The following is a 13,758-nucleotide window of genomic DNA, read 5'->3' on the forward strand; positions in this document are numbered from 1 at the left end:
CTTGGTTTCAACCACATGTAAGGTCCATTGCTTTTCATCTTTGCATGTACGCTAGCCTTAGTTCACGAATCATTCCCTTCTGTACTCAGACGTGGGGCTGTTATTCTGGTTGGCTATTTATTTCGCTTGTATTTTCCATAACTAAACATATACTCTAAAGTGTTTTTTCTAATCCATAGGCTGTCTTCACTTCCTATAGCCCTTAGTCCTGTCACCGTGACTAATTGCCCTTCTTCTATGTCAGTTGTTCTCGGTAACGCTCTTCTGTTGATCCACACATAAGCCAATGGTTGCTGGCCGCTAAGGCTCTGCCCAATGAAAATTTTGTAAGCAGCAGGCCAGCCAATCATAGAGTGGAAAAATGGGCGGTGCATAATCCCACGGGGCCGCAGCCATTCCAAAGAGCAACTGGTGAGTGCCACGTAGGCGGGGGTCGCTTTGTTGTGCTGTACTTATATCTTGTAGTGAGGACCTTCTCCCGTCCCAGCAGGTTCCCACCTTGGCCTTACATCTATTCGAAGTCGAGAAATGTTGTATGTCTAAATTAGCTAATAAGAATACCTATTATTTACAGCGCTTAAAAAGGAGAGCGTTTGATAAGAACCGCTATTTAACAGCAAACCGGTATTAGGAGCAGTATACATCCCGGAGGCTCGTTAGCACGTTGCAGTGTCTCTGTGCCGCGGTCTCCTAATTCGATGTGTCGCTATGATTTGTTTAGAACCAGGCAGAATGGTAGCACACTTTTATTCTTAATATCGTAAATATTGCTGTCACGGAGAGCGCCTTTATTTGTAGTGTCTACCTGAGACTGGGAATGTTGGAATCTGCTTGTGATGCCGCAGGTGATTGTGCAGACTGATACCATATGCATAACATCTTACTCCCACGGCGGAAGTTGTAGTTTGCTCGTGGTACCGCAGTCCGATAATTTACAGCCTGCTTTTCATTTCTCGGGCAGAGAATGTTAGTTTGCATGCGTTCCCCCTCCTGCCGGGCAAGATGCTCTCTGTTCTCACCCACGGTGTACACGGGCAGCTCAGGTGCTCTCACAACCAGGACACTCCCCTTCCCAGGTGTCCCCAGCCCAGGAGCTGCCGCTAACCCCGGCGCCCCTCCTCTGGCTCTGACAGGTGTTCATAGATCGGCGAGGGCGGATCTAAAAAGCTTATACTATGTGCCTGGTGTGCGAGGAGCAGAGTGCGGCTCCGGCTCGAAACCGGGATTATTGAGGGCTCAGTCTGGTAAGGATCTCAGGCTGGGACGACATCACAGGTACGTTCATGCCAACTTGCTAGCATTTGGCGAATGCAGTGACGTGACAAAATAATAGGGCTTCCTGTAGAATGTGAGACTGAATAGAGGTCCTTGAGTCCTCTATATCTCACAGATTTTCTTTGGTCTTGGTCTTCATGGGGGCCCTCTGAAGGTTGGGAACCCTGAAAGCTTCCCCCTTAACCGCAGGGGTCTGCATTAAGCGTGTGTGATCCCCTGTTTATGTATTATCACCCTTCAGAAGAATAAAATGTATCTAGTGGTGTCACGTCACCCGCTAAATTATTCATCCCGCATTCACCTTACTACTGGGATCCCCCTGTTAAACGCTTAACTCCATCTGCATTTTTGGCCTATATTGTCTCATTCCACCATAGAGACCATGTGGGTTTAGCGAGGCCACTTAGTGACTATACGCGATCACAAACCGAGATCCCTTTAAGATGCTGCTGCATGGAGAGGGCGACTTTCTTCCTGTTTGTGCTTCATGGTGGGGTGGGGGCTAGTTGTACCATTCGTGGAGGCTGTCTGCTTTGTCCTGGGTAGCTAGCTATCTTTTCAGTCTCTTTAGGGTAAAGGCTAGGTAGGACATCTCTCACCTGCGATCATCATCCTATCCAGTATCCACTCCCTGCCTTCCTCCTATCCGGCTCCAGACAAACCAAGGCTCGAAGATAAAAGGACCACCTCCTAATTAATATTAGCACTTTTCTTGGAAATCGCCTGCGATACTTTTCAAACTGCATGTTGGGAGAGCGTCTGACTCGTCTGTAACATAGCTGGCAAGTAAACCACCTGCTATTGATATCTGCCTACAGCCTTGGATTACCGGTTCAAATCCCAGAAGAAGGGTGCACTCAGCCATTCATGTTTTGTCGGCAAATACATTCAGTTATTTAACCGTTGTTCGCTGACATCTGCGGTTATCTACAAGTGCTGAGTTCAAATCGCGCAAGACCGTCCCATCCATCTTTATTAGGTTGTGCAATTGAGCACTCTAAATCAGGGAAATTGCACCAGGGCCCCTGGTTCAGAACCTCATGCATATGAGCCAGCCCTGGATGCAATCTACAGGTGCTTTGTCGAGTCCCTGGCGCAGGTATGAAACCATTCTGGCCTGGCCTAATAAGCGAGTGTGCCACTTTCACCAGTGTGTCAGCGAGGGCCTTTGCCACCATTTTGATTGATAGGTCTCGCATTTGAGAGTGATTAAGCTATTGACATTGTAAATAACAATGCCGTTTCTTTAACCCCTTCCATGCTCATGACGGAACCGTTCCGTCATGGCCCCGCCCGTGCTCGAACCCTTCAGCACCGCGGGGGAATCCGCGCAGCGCTGAAGGGGTTAAATGTTTTAAAAACAAAAACATAAACAAAAATAATGTCATGAGCAATGCCAATAGCTCTAACTTTAACAATGCCGAGGGGGGCGTGGCCGAGCCGGCAGCTAAGATGGCCGCCAGCTAACGAAGCTCCGACGAGTCACCGGGCCCAGCGGCAATTTCCCCGATGATCGTGCCCCGTCCCGGGGCTGCGGACCGAGACCCGGACTGCGGAGGCAGCACTGCGGCCGGCGCGCGGCCTGTCGGCGCCTGACCCCCCCTCGTCTGGCTGGGGCGCCGAGCGGTGGCGGAGCCCGGGGGACGGCTGCGGTGCACTGGAGAGGCCCCGCGAGGAGCGACTCGGCGGACCGGCAGATGGCACCCTGGGACGGCTGGGAGCGCACCGGGTGAGTCGGGCAGCGGGGGCTGCGCTTTCTGCCCATTACTCACTGTGGCTGCGGGCGGTGGTCGGGCTGGTGGTCCCTCCCTGTAGTGGCTCGCTGTGCGCGGGGACAGGGCCCGCGGGGCGGGTCCGGCGGGGGGGATCGCGGGCTTGTCGCGCTGGCGGTCACGGTGGGGGCGGGGACGCGCCCTCCTAGCGCTCGGCTCCCCGGAGCAGCATGCGGCGCCCGGTAGGCCTCTTAAAGAGCTGCAGAGACCCCGCGCAACTCGGCCTGCAGTGTGGAGATACATTCCGGGAGCCGACTTGGAGTGAGAGAGAGCGGTGTGGCGCATCTCCTGACCAGTACTAGGGCCGCGCGCCTGGGCCCACAGTCTGCTTTCTGGAGCGAGGGTGCACTGCCCGTCCAGGGTGGGCGCTCCGCGGCTGCACGGGCCCCGAGGACTGCGCCCGCCGGCGCTGGCATCGTTCCAGGGCCTGCCTGTTATCCTGAGGGAGCTCTGATTGGGACTACAGCGCAACATACTTCCACCCACGTGGGGGCTGGGTAAGTGTCCTACGCTGCTTGGGCCCCCGCGGGATGGGACGAAAAGACCCCCGGCAGAGGACCCTTCCATTTGAAAAGGTGGCTGGCGGTGCGGCCTCACTCCCCGCGGGCATGGCGGACGCGGCGCCGGGGGGAGCCCCACCCGACTCCTCCGGGGCCTCCGTGGCCGCTCTGCTCCTTGAAATGAGAGCGGGGTTTAAGGCACTGGACTCACGCTTTGATACCCTGGATCAGACCATCGCCAACTTGGGCGCCAAAGTGCAAGCGCAGGAGCGGTGTATGGATGTGGCGGAGGCCCGGGTTTCCGATCTAGAGGACGGGACGGCTCAGTCACTGAAGCGGCTGGAGCGGGCTGAGCGCCTGCTTAAGGAGGTTGCTATTAAGAATGAGGATTTGGAGGCGCGCGGACGCCGCAACAACATTCGCATAATGGGGGTCCCGGAGACAACGTCAACTGGCCGCATGGACTTGTTTGTGGAAAAGCTTCTCACGGACTTGTTCGGCAGCGAGCCCTTCACCGCTGGCTTTGTGGTGGAAAGAGCCCACAGATCACTGGGCCCCAGACCTAATCCTGGCCTTCCCCCTAGGCTGATTGTTGCGCGGCTCCTGAACTTCAGAGACCGGGACACCGCGCTTCGCCTGGCCCGAGAACGTGGGTCAGTGGAGTGGCAAGGTTCCAAACTGTCATTTTACCCAGATTTCACGCCAATGGTTCAGGAGGCGCGTCGGAAGTTTCAGGGAGTCAAAGCTGCATTGCGCAACCTGGGACTCCGCTATGGCATGCTATATCCCGCTAGGCTCAGGGTGGATGTGGGTGGTAGGTCACGCATCTTTGATTCACCAGCGGAGGCTCAGGAGTTCTGCCGCACGTACAAGACTCGAGCCACACAGACCGCTGCGGGGAGTGTGACAGCCTCCCCGCCTCGCAACGGCTCAGATGCCAGCGTGGACCTATTTTCAAATTCCGGTGCGGGTTGATGCTGCATGCATTTTGTTATATTGTATCTCAGGATTTATTTCGGGGAAATTGCAATGTTATCACAATACCCGGTTCTTAATTGGGTTGGTTAATTATGATGTTTCAACTGTTCGGTGAGTTTTCGGGCGCCACCCCCCCTAGGTGTAACCGCGGAGTTTGTGCATTCTGCTTTGAGGCCCCGGTAGTGGACCTTACTCGCACACCGGGTGATCACTAGGATGGCTGGGCGGATTAGCTTGCAGGGGGAGGGCCGCCTTGGGGTTCGCAGGTGGCTGGGTGGGGGGTGGTGGGTAGGGGAAAGGTACACATTTGGCGTCTATTGTTTTGCTTGTTTTAGGTTAGCATTGTCTTGGAAGTTACAGTTACAACGCAATCCTGACAGTACACATCACAAGTTGGGTTTCGATGACACGGTTAGGTAATACTCTGGGCCCTTCAGCCATAACCCTGATGTCTTGGAATGTGAGGGGCCTCAATAACACATGTAAAAGACGGCAGGTGATACATTACCTGCTCCGGCATGCGGTCGACATAGCATTCCTGCAGGAAACACACCTTCCTCCCACAGATCAGGCTCGCTTTGGCTCCAGTTGGGGCGCACATAGATATTTTGCCAACTATAGCAACTATGCCAGAGGCACAGCAATATTGATACACAGGAGGGTCGCCTTCACTCCCATTGATGTAACCCGGGATCCTTTGGGGAGGTATGTACTGGTCACAGGTCAGCTGCACGGCTATAGGGTCACTCTGGTTAATGTATATGCCCCCAATGTGGACGCCCCGGAATTCTTCCATGATCTAAATACCCGGTTGGCTAGGCATGACCCCCAGGCACTCATAGTGGGGGGGTGATTTCAATCTTACACTTTGCCCAGTGCTAGACAGCACCTCTAGAGCCCCAGATCCTAAGCCGCGGGCACGACGGGCCCTGAAAGAGCTCTGTGCCCAATACGCCCTACTGGATATTTGGCGACACCACAACCCCACCCTTACCAAGTACACTCATTACTCTAGTCCGCACGGTACCTGGACCAGGTTAGACTACTGGCTGACCTCGCCCGGACTTGTGGACTGGTTTGCTTCCCTCACCACGCTCCCCAGCACGTACTCTGACCACTCGCCGGTAACTTTGCGGCTGTTGATCCCACGTCCGGAGGGGTATGAGAGGCGGTGGCGGTTTCCGGGTAAAGCCCTGCTGGACGAAGTGTTCAAGTCAGAGATTCGGGAGGCCATAGAGTATTATTTTGATAACAACACGGGTTCGGTCGAGTCCGCGGCGGTCCTGTGGGAGGGGTTCAAGGCCACTCTACGGGGGGTATGCATATCCAAGCGGGCTGGGGTACTCAGAGACCTCCGGCACACTATTTCCCGTATTGAACGCGACATTTCCCAGTTGGACTCCCGCCTTGCATGTGACCCCTCCGGGGAGCTCCAGGCGGCGAGACTGGCCCTTTTGGTTGAATACAAAGACGCTGCCGATAGGGAAATATTATACCTGGGTAAATATCACACAGCCCGCAGGTACGGGGAGGGGGATCGCCCTGGCAGGGTTTTGGCACAAATGCTGCGACCGCCGTACAACAGCGCTTTCATCACAGAGCTACAGTCTGAGTCGGGTGCCTCCCTGACCTCGACGGCCGCGATTCGGGATGAGTTCCTGGACTACTACACCAAACTGTACTCATCCAGGGCGGAACCGGACGGCACAGCCCAGACGGCATATCTTGACGAGGTCGCTCTGGTGTATTTGGAGAAAGACATGCTGGAGTTTATGGCTAATTCCATAACTCTAACCGACGTTGAGCACGCCATCGATACCCTGCGGGGCACGTCTGCCCCGGGCCTAGATGGCTTTACGGGGGATTTTTACAAAGAGTTCAAGGACGTGCTGGCACCTCAACTACTGGAGGTCTACGCAGAGGCCTTGGAGAAGCAATGCCTCCCCCCCACATTACGCGAGGCTGTCATCATACTGCTCCCAAAGCCGGGCAAAGACCACACACTATGTGGTTCCTACCGGCCGCTGTCTTTATTAAATCTAGACTACAAAATTCTGGCTAAGGCGCTTGCCAATAGGCTGTCACAGCTGATGGAGTACATTATTTCACCGATGCAGTCTGGCTTTGTGCCCCATCGTTCGACATCCTTGAATCTCCGCACGCTTTTTGCGGTCCTCCACAGAATACAACCTGACATCCCAGCGGCGGCTGTCTTGTTGGACGCGGAAAAGGCGTTTGATTCTTTGGAATGGCCATTTCTCGTGGAGGTGATGAGACGTATGGGGATGCCTCTTGGTTTCATCGCCACGGTCTCCTTGCTCTACAGCCAACCATCTGCCAGACTTCGCATAAATAGCTCTCTGTCCCGCCCGTTTCGTCTATACAGGGGGACCAGACAGGGATGCCCCTTGTCCCCACTTCTGTTCATTCTGGCCAAGGACCCGTTGGTCAGGCACTTCCAGGAACGCCATCTGCATAGAGGTATTCAGTTTGCCTCTGGCCCGCTCCTGGCCTCCCTCTATGCGGACGACACTATTCTATACGTACGGGAGCCACGCATCAACCTGCCGCCCCTCATTCACGAAATTATTCGTTTTGGCGGCTTTTCCGGTCTGGGGATCAATTGGCATAAATCGACCATATTCCCGCTTACGACGGGCACGGCCAGGTGGGACTGCGAATTTCCTCTGGAGTGGTGTGTCGATTCGGTGAAATACCTGGGTATACACATCCATTTAGACCCCGCACATATCATTCGATTGAATTATGGGGGGGCCGTTGCGGGCCTGGAGGAACAGGTTACGAGGTGGCTGCGTCTGCCCCTTTCACTTGCGGGCCGGGTGGCCGTTTTGAAAATGGTGGTCCTACCGAAATTTTTATATTTGTTCAACAACATTCCGATCCCACTCGCGGACCATTTTTTCCGTAGGCTACGCGCACCCCTGATACGTTTGAGATGGGGGGACAGGAGGCCGCGCATACGCTGGTCAACGCTTACTTTGCCGTACGAGAGAGGTGGGTTCAATGTCCCAGACTTTCAGCTATACTATTTGGTGGCACAGTGTCGCTATGCGTCGGCATGGTTTCACCCGGACGCCCGTATCCCATATTTACGCCCTGAGGCGGATCTGGTGCTCCCTGGCCGGTTGTGCGAGGTCCTCCCGAGTGGCTTCCCGAGGGACAGGCAGGACATACAGACTGTGTCCACAACATCCTGGGCGTGGCACAAATTGCGGAAGCGTACGTGTGCAGCGCACCTATACTCGTCTGCGTTGCCCTTACCCAATGCTAGATGGCTCCCCATTACCGGGGAAAAACTGGTGCAACGCACACTGGCCGCACTGGATATTGTGAAGGTGGGCGATTTCTTCCCCGGGGGTCACATATTTTCGCTAGACGAGGACCCCAGGTTCACGGAGTGCGATTTCATGACTCGGTTTCTATTGAGCCGATTGAAGTCGGCGCTGCGGACGGCGCTTCCTACATACCCGATTGAGCCCGAATCCTTCCCCCCGCTTGACTTGGTGTTGGGGTCCCAGGATGGTGCGCGCCTCATCTCCAAAATGTATAAGGCCGCCGCTAAAGCATTGCCGGTTGACGACTCCAGGGTGAGGGAGGCGTGGGAAGTGGACACGGGTCACACTATAACAGATGAGCAATGGCAAAAATGTTGCGAGGTCACTAAGGACGTTTCACTTAATAGCCGCCATAAGTTGCTGCATTTCAGGTTTCTGCGGCGGGCATACTTTACACCGGCCATGGCACACAAGATAGACACCAGCAGGCCGCATAGCTGTGTGAGATGCGCGACCCCGCACGCTGATTTTTTCCACTTGGCATGGTCCTGCCCCCATCTGCAGCCCTATTGGAGGGCGATTCACGACACCTTGGGGAGGATGATAGAACTGCCACTGGCACCACTCCCCGAAATCGCGCTGTTGGGATATACAGTGCAGATCCCCCTGAAGGTTAGGAAATTCACGGCATTGTGACTCCTCTTAGCGAAAAGGGAAGTCGCCATCCATTGGGGCAGGAAGGCAGTTCCCAGCCTACAGAGTTGGCTAAAGAGTTTAGTATACTGCAATACTAATTCGGAGATATATTCCAGTTTAATGCCTCTGACGTCCCGACCCAAGGATATATGGGGTCCTCTGAGAGCCTATTTGGAAAAACTTAAGCAGGCCCCCAACTCTCAGCCGGATAATGGTATAGTGCCTGAGGGTGTGGGTTGAGAGGTTACTTTTAGAACGTTTAGTGGCACACCTTCAATTATGGATAACTGCACATGGAGGTGTTGGGAGGTGGGGTGGGGTCGGCTTCCGGGGGGGCACTGATGGTAGAGTACTCCAGTGGCGGGACGAGGGGAGGATGGGCGGGAATGGATGGACTATGGGGTTGGTTTGGGTGCGGAAAGTGACAACTGCTCTCATTGGTTAGAGCACTATTCCTTACATAATGTGCTCGCTGGCAGGGTAAATGTGCATGATTATCCGTATTCTCTGCTAGGGCACGGCAACTTTTGGGGGATGGCTGTACTGTTGGGTTTGCATAATGCTTTGAGCGTCTGCATCACGGACTCTCTTTTGGTACTAACACTGTCAGGAACTGCCAGAATTGCTTACTTATTTGTTTTGTGTCTTTATTTCCTCCTTTGTACTTCATTGCAATGTTCTGTCACTTCCATGCGATATTGGAAAAATAAAGTGTTTAAAAAAAAAAAAAACTTTAACAATGCCGAGAACATTGCATTGTAAATGCTTGTTAATCATGGTATGCGAATGATAAACTACTGAAAACTCCCCATAGTCATTTTCCTGCTGGCAAGCCCTTGTGGGCATATTCACCATGACAAGTACAGGTGGAAAAAAAAGTGGAGAGATGCCAGGGTACAGGGTCGCACCCATGTGAAGAACCTGTGGAGCTCAGGGAACTCCATACTGATTTGGGATGTGGAAAGGAGATGGCCAGCAGCATAGCCAATCCTATCTTCATTTCAGGATCATGGTCCTCCTCCATGGCTGTGCAACACTCCTAGTTTTCTCCTGATAGTTTGCTACTCATTACCAGCATGCTTGGAAAAAGAGGGGCAGTGTGCGATCTATCCCCAGTGATGGGCAGAGAATCCTAAATCTCTTCTGGGGTAACTCGTCCAGATTAAGCCCGGCAAAGTGCATCCTAAATTGGGAAACATGTACTCTGCCTCTACAATCACTGTAAATTCCTGATTTTAAAATGTGAGTATCAGAAGCTGAAACAATATCAGTTTTGAACAGTGACCACTGAATGTCATTAAAACCAATGGGTTACAGCTTTGGTACAAATTAACCATTTTCACACAATTATTGTAATAGAATCGAACTAATTACAAGACAAAAAACTAATACTTTTTGCCACAGTCATGAGCCACCTGAATGTCTATTTAGGATCAAAACAGGTAAGTGGGAATATTCAAAGTCAGCGTTATTCTAATATGCAAACTCTAGTTTACAAAAGTGCACTTGGTACTTATCACCTCAGGTGCCAGTTTTGAGTTGATTAAATATTCAGTATTGGGCTACATTATCTTAAATTGAGCACAACTTTTTTGGATACTAAGTTTACTAGCGCAGGGACACCCCGAATGTAGTAACGAGGCACTCTACATACTTTGGAGTAACCCGGCGCTCTACAAACCTTTTAACATAACATAACAAATATATTCAAATATCACAATTTTCTTTGGCCAATGATGGGCATTTCCATTTAAAATGTTCTAGAGTTGACCTTTTAATAATTAGAATGTGCTTTAGAACTCTGGCTATGTTACTATGTGCATTTCATATACCTGTATGAGGATATAAAAAGAAAAAAATAGTCTCCCAAAAGGTGTATAATATGTAAAGTTAGGCCCTGATTTCGATGTTAGTTGGAGTTGCCTCCGACCGACATCGCTGTGGATGGGGAAGTGACCGACATCAGGTCGGCGGTTCTGACACCGTAATTAGGATGCGACCGCACATGCTGCGATCGATCGAAAACTTCAATTTTTCAATGGGAGCTTGTGCGGCAGGCCGAACCCACCTGCAGCAGAAGCTCCTATTGAAAAAGTTAAGTTTTTACACATCCCTGCACCACGATGTGTATGAACGGTGCCTGCCATATGGTGCAGGGATGTAAAGGGGAGCACCATAGGTGTCCCTCAGGGCCACATGCGGAGGGCCAAGAGGTTAGGGGCCCCCAAAAACACCTACCTATAGCAGTTCCATGTCGGAAAGGCTGACATGGAACTGCTGTCGGAAAGTGCCATCATAATCCTGACGGTGGAAACACCGTCCTTCAGGGAGTATAAGGCTTTCCCGACTGGTCGATGGGCTCCTTGAGCATGTCGTAACTGAGTCAGATTCCCCTGCTGGTTTAAACTCTGACCACTGTCATCGTAATATGGTGGTCGGGGGTTAAACCTACAATGTCAGTCAGAAAGCCTCCGACCAGCGGTCGTAAGGCTTACTGACTTGCATTGTAATTAGGCCCTATGTGTTTTGCAGCAATCTTTGTATGTCTAAAGGCTGATATTTCCATTTTGGAATCCACTATGTTATATTTACACCCAAGAAATCAATCTCAATACAGATTATATATCAATATGGTATGGCACCAGAATCTTAAGGACTAAATATAATCTGATAAAAATATTGTGTCTTAAACCTTGTTTACAAAAAACATCTAAACCAAATTTGATGATCTTTTGGTAAATGCTATTTAGGACATAATAATTTTATGGGATGATATTTAGTCCTCAATATTCTGAGACAATATTTTTTTGTCAACGATATTCTGATTAACAACCCTAAAGTAAGATCATAATTATTTAAGAATTTGGACTCCTATTTGCCATTGCAGATCATAGCACATCATCAGTCCCAGTTGTTCATAGGACATCTTGCGTGTGATAATATGAACAAGAAAATGAAATAATGACTACTGTATTAATCACAAAGTTTCTACTTATTGCATAAATGATAAAAGTAGGTTGATCGCATAATGCCGGTGTCCTGATTCTAACGTGTGAATTTGGAAACACTTTTTCCAGCCGTTTACTTCAAATGTATTCCTGTTACCTAAGTGTATTGCTCATTTCAAGTTTGCTTGTATTTCATTGTGATATACACATAGTTCCAACTCACATGAAAATACTTTACACTGTTGTGTAATATTCAAAGTAAAGAATTTTAGATTTAGATTTTGGAACTCCCATGATAGGTTTATTGCAGTATTAGCAATACTGTAATCCATAGTTTCTGAAGGCGGACATTGTCGCACTTGAACAATGTGCCTAATTGTTGTTGGTGTGCTAGGAGTTAGCCAGTGAGTACACACTGCAATATCAACCGCCTTTTGGCAAAATTTGAGGACTGCATTTGCAGCTGTTGAAATGTACTAGAATGAAAGCAATGGAGCATGACTCCTCCCAAGCAAGGCACACTTTTTACAAAGCCTCTTATGTGCACTTAGTTGCTCTGGCCGGTGAGAGGAGGGCTTAAAACTATTTGCTTTTCAACTTTGTGGCCCCTATGTTGAGGCAACCAACAAAAGGGAAAGGTTTTGCCAATGAGAATTTTTATCTGAAATACGTTGATAGTGGACATACATATATGGCATTCAAAACCAGAATGTTACGAGAGCCGTGTGCTCTCAACCTGAGTGGATCCTGAGTGTGGAAGGTGAGCTACATAATGCGTTGAGGTAAACTGAACAACAATTGTGTTTTTTCTCCATATTCTTTCAGGTGGTGAAAGCGGCAGCATGGCTACTCTCCAACCCACCGCTTGGTGCCTCTCAAGACAGTACCTGACACAAAAAGTCCTACCTGAAAAACTTTATCTGTCTTGGAACCTGCAACTCAGATGGACAAAGGGGCAAGATTGAAAAGCACAGATTCCTTCACAAGGGATTGATGCATAGAAATGTTTTCATTGAATGTGTATATTTATGTGGAACAGTTGAGAAGATGTAGCTGTCTTGTTTGGCAAATGTTATACTGAATTTTGATGGTCAAAGTGACCTCTTTAGGGTTTACTGCTTATACTAGTTAAAACTTCAGTTTGTGCTGAACAAGCCAGTTCAGGTGCTTAGGCGGCTCTTATTCACAGCAGGCACTCATTTTCAAGAACATCAAATTTCCCACACACTGGTAGCTTTGAAGTGCTTGAGGGGCTGCAGTGTCACATATCATGTCTGGGATGGAGTTAGACTCATTCCTGCTACATGAATATACTCCTCTCTGACCTTCCTGGCACTCGGCACTGATCATTTAGGAAACTGATGTTTGTGTAGGCCATGCTGCTTTGAAGAGCACTTCTTCCATTCTCTGCAATCTGCAAAGGCTGCCAATGATGCGCTGCTTTCAAACTAGATTTTTAGCTATACTGTACTACACAAAGTAGTACCAATGGGTGGAAATCAGGTTTTCGCTTGTAGTAAATCTCTGTGCCCTAAAGGCATCACACTACCAACATAGCAAGTTATATAGTTGTCCATGTTACATTAATTATACATGTATCTCTGCTGTCACAATTCAGAAGCATCATGCAGATTAATTCTATGGAACAAAAATAAAAACAAAAACGAAATTACCCGAAAAAGCGGAAGAGACTTCAAGAATTTAAACTACAGGTAAAGTCACAAATATTGAGAAATTGGTCTAGTTCAGGACTATTTAGGTACCTTAAGTTACCTTAAGTCCTCCTTAAAAAAAAGAAAGCAAGTTTTTTGCAGAAAAATGTGATCTTCAAAAACGTTTTTGAGATTTGGAATTTACCAAACTATTTGAAAGTTCGTATGTCCTTGAAGATATTTTTTACCTGCTCTGATTCCCAGATTGTTTCTAAGATTCATGTTGTTACATATAATTAAAAAAATATATATATATTGTAGTTTGATTAACTTTATGTATAGGCGCCTTCAAGTTGGAACAATACTTTCTGATAGAAAATCAATTAAATTAGGTCTGTAAATTTTGAGAATATGATGAGATGCGTATGAACTCAGTGAGTTAATGTGCCACTGCGAAGGTCTGTTTGGCTTGTGGTTCACAGGTGTGAATCCTAGTGTCAAGGACTAATTCTTTCGCTCCTCTGAAGTTAATAAAATGAGTGTCAAGTCTGCTGGGTAATAATAGTGTCTGTCTCAAACTATATAAAACATCCCTGGTCTCAGTGAGGGCATGGGTTTTGTCTTCTCCAGAAGTAGAGCAA

At 49.4% G+C, this 13,758-nt stretch overlaps 1 protein-coding gene across 1 annotated transcript in view; it reads left to right on the forward strand.

The window, feature by feature from the left end:
* The window catches only part of LOC146855701 (uncharacterized), a 294,948-nt gene extending 281,526 nt beyond the window's left edge, over positions 1–13,422 (forward strand). The window contains exon 10 of the mRNA XM_085650637.1: positions 12,291–13,422. Within this exon, the coding sequence (XP_085506763.1) occupies positions 12,291–12,356 (66 nt within the window). The 3' untranslated portion in view covers positions 12,357–13,422. The remainder of the gene's footprint in view (positions 1–12,290) is intronic.
* The last annotated feature ends 336 nt before the right edge of the window (positions 13,423–13,758 follow it).

The sequence above is a fragment of the Triturus cristatus genome, chromosome 4_1, assembly GCF_964204655.1.
Source record: "Triturus cristatus chromosome 4_1, aTriCri1.1, whole genome shotgun sequence".
NCBI lineage: Eukaryota > Metazoa > Chordata > Amphibia > Caudata > Salamandridae > Triturus > Triturus cristatus.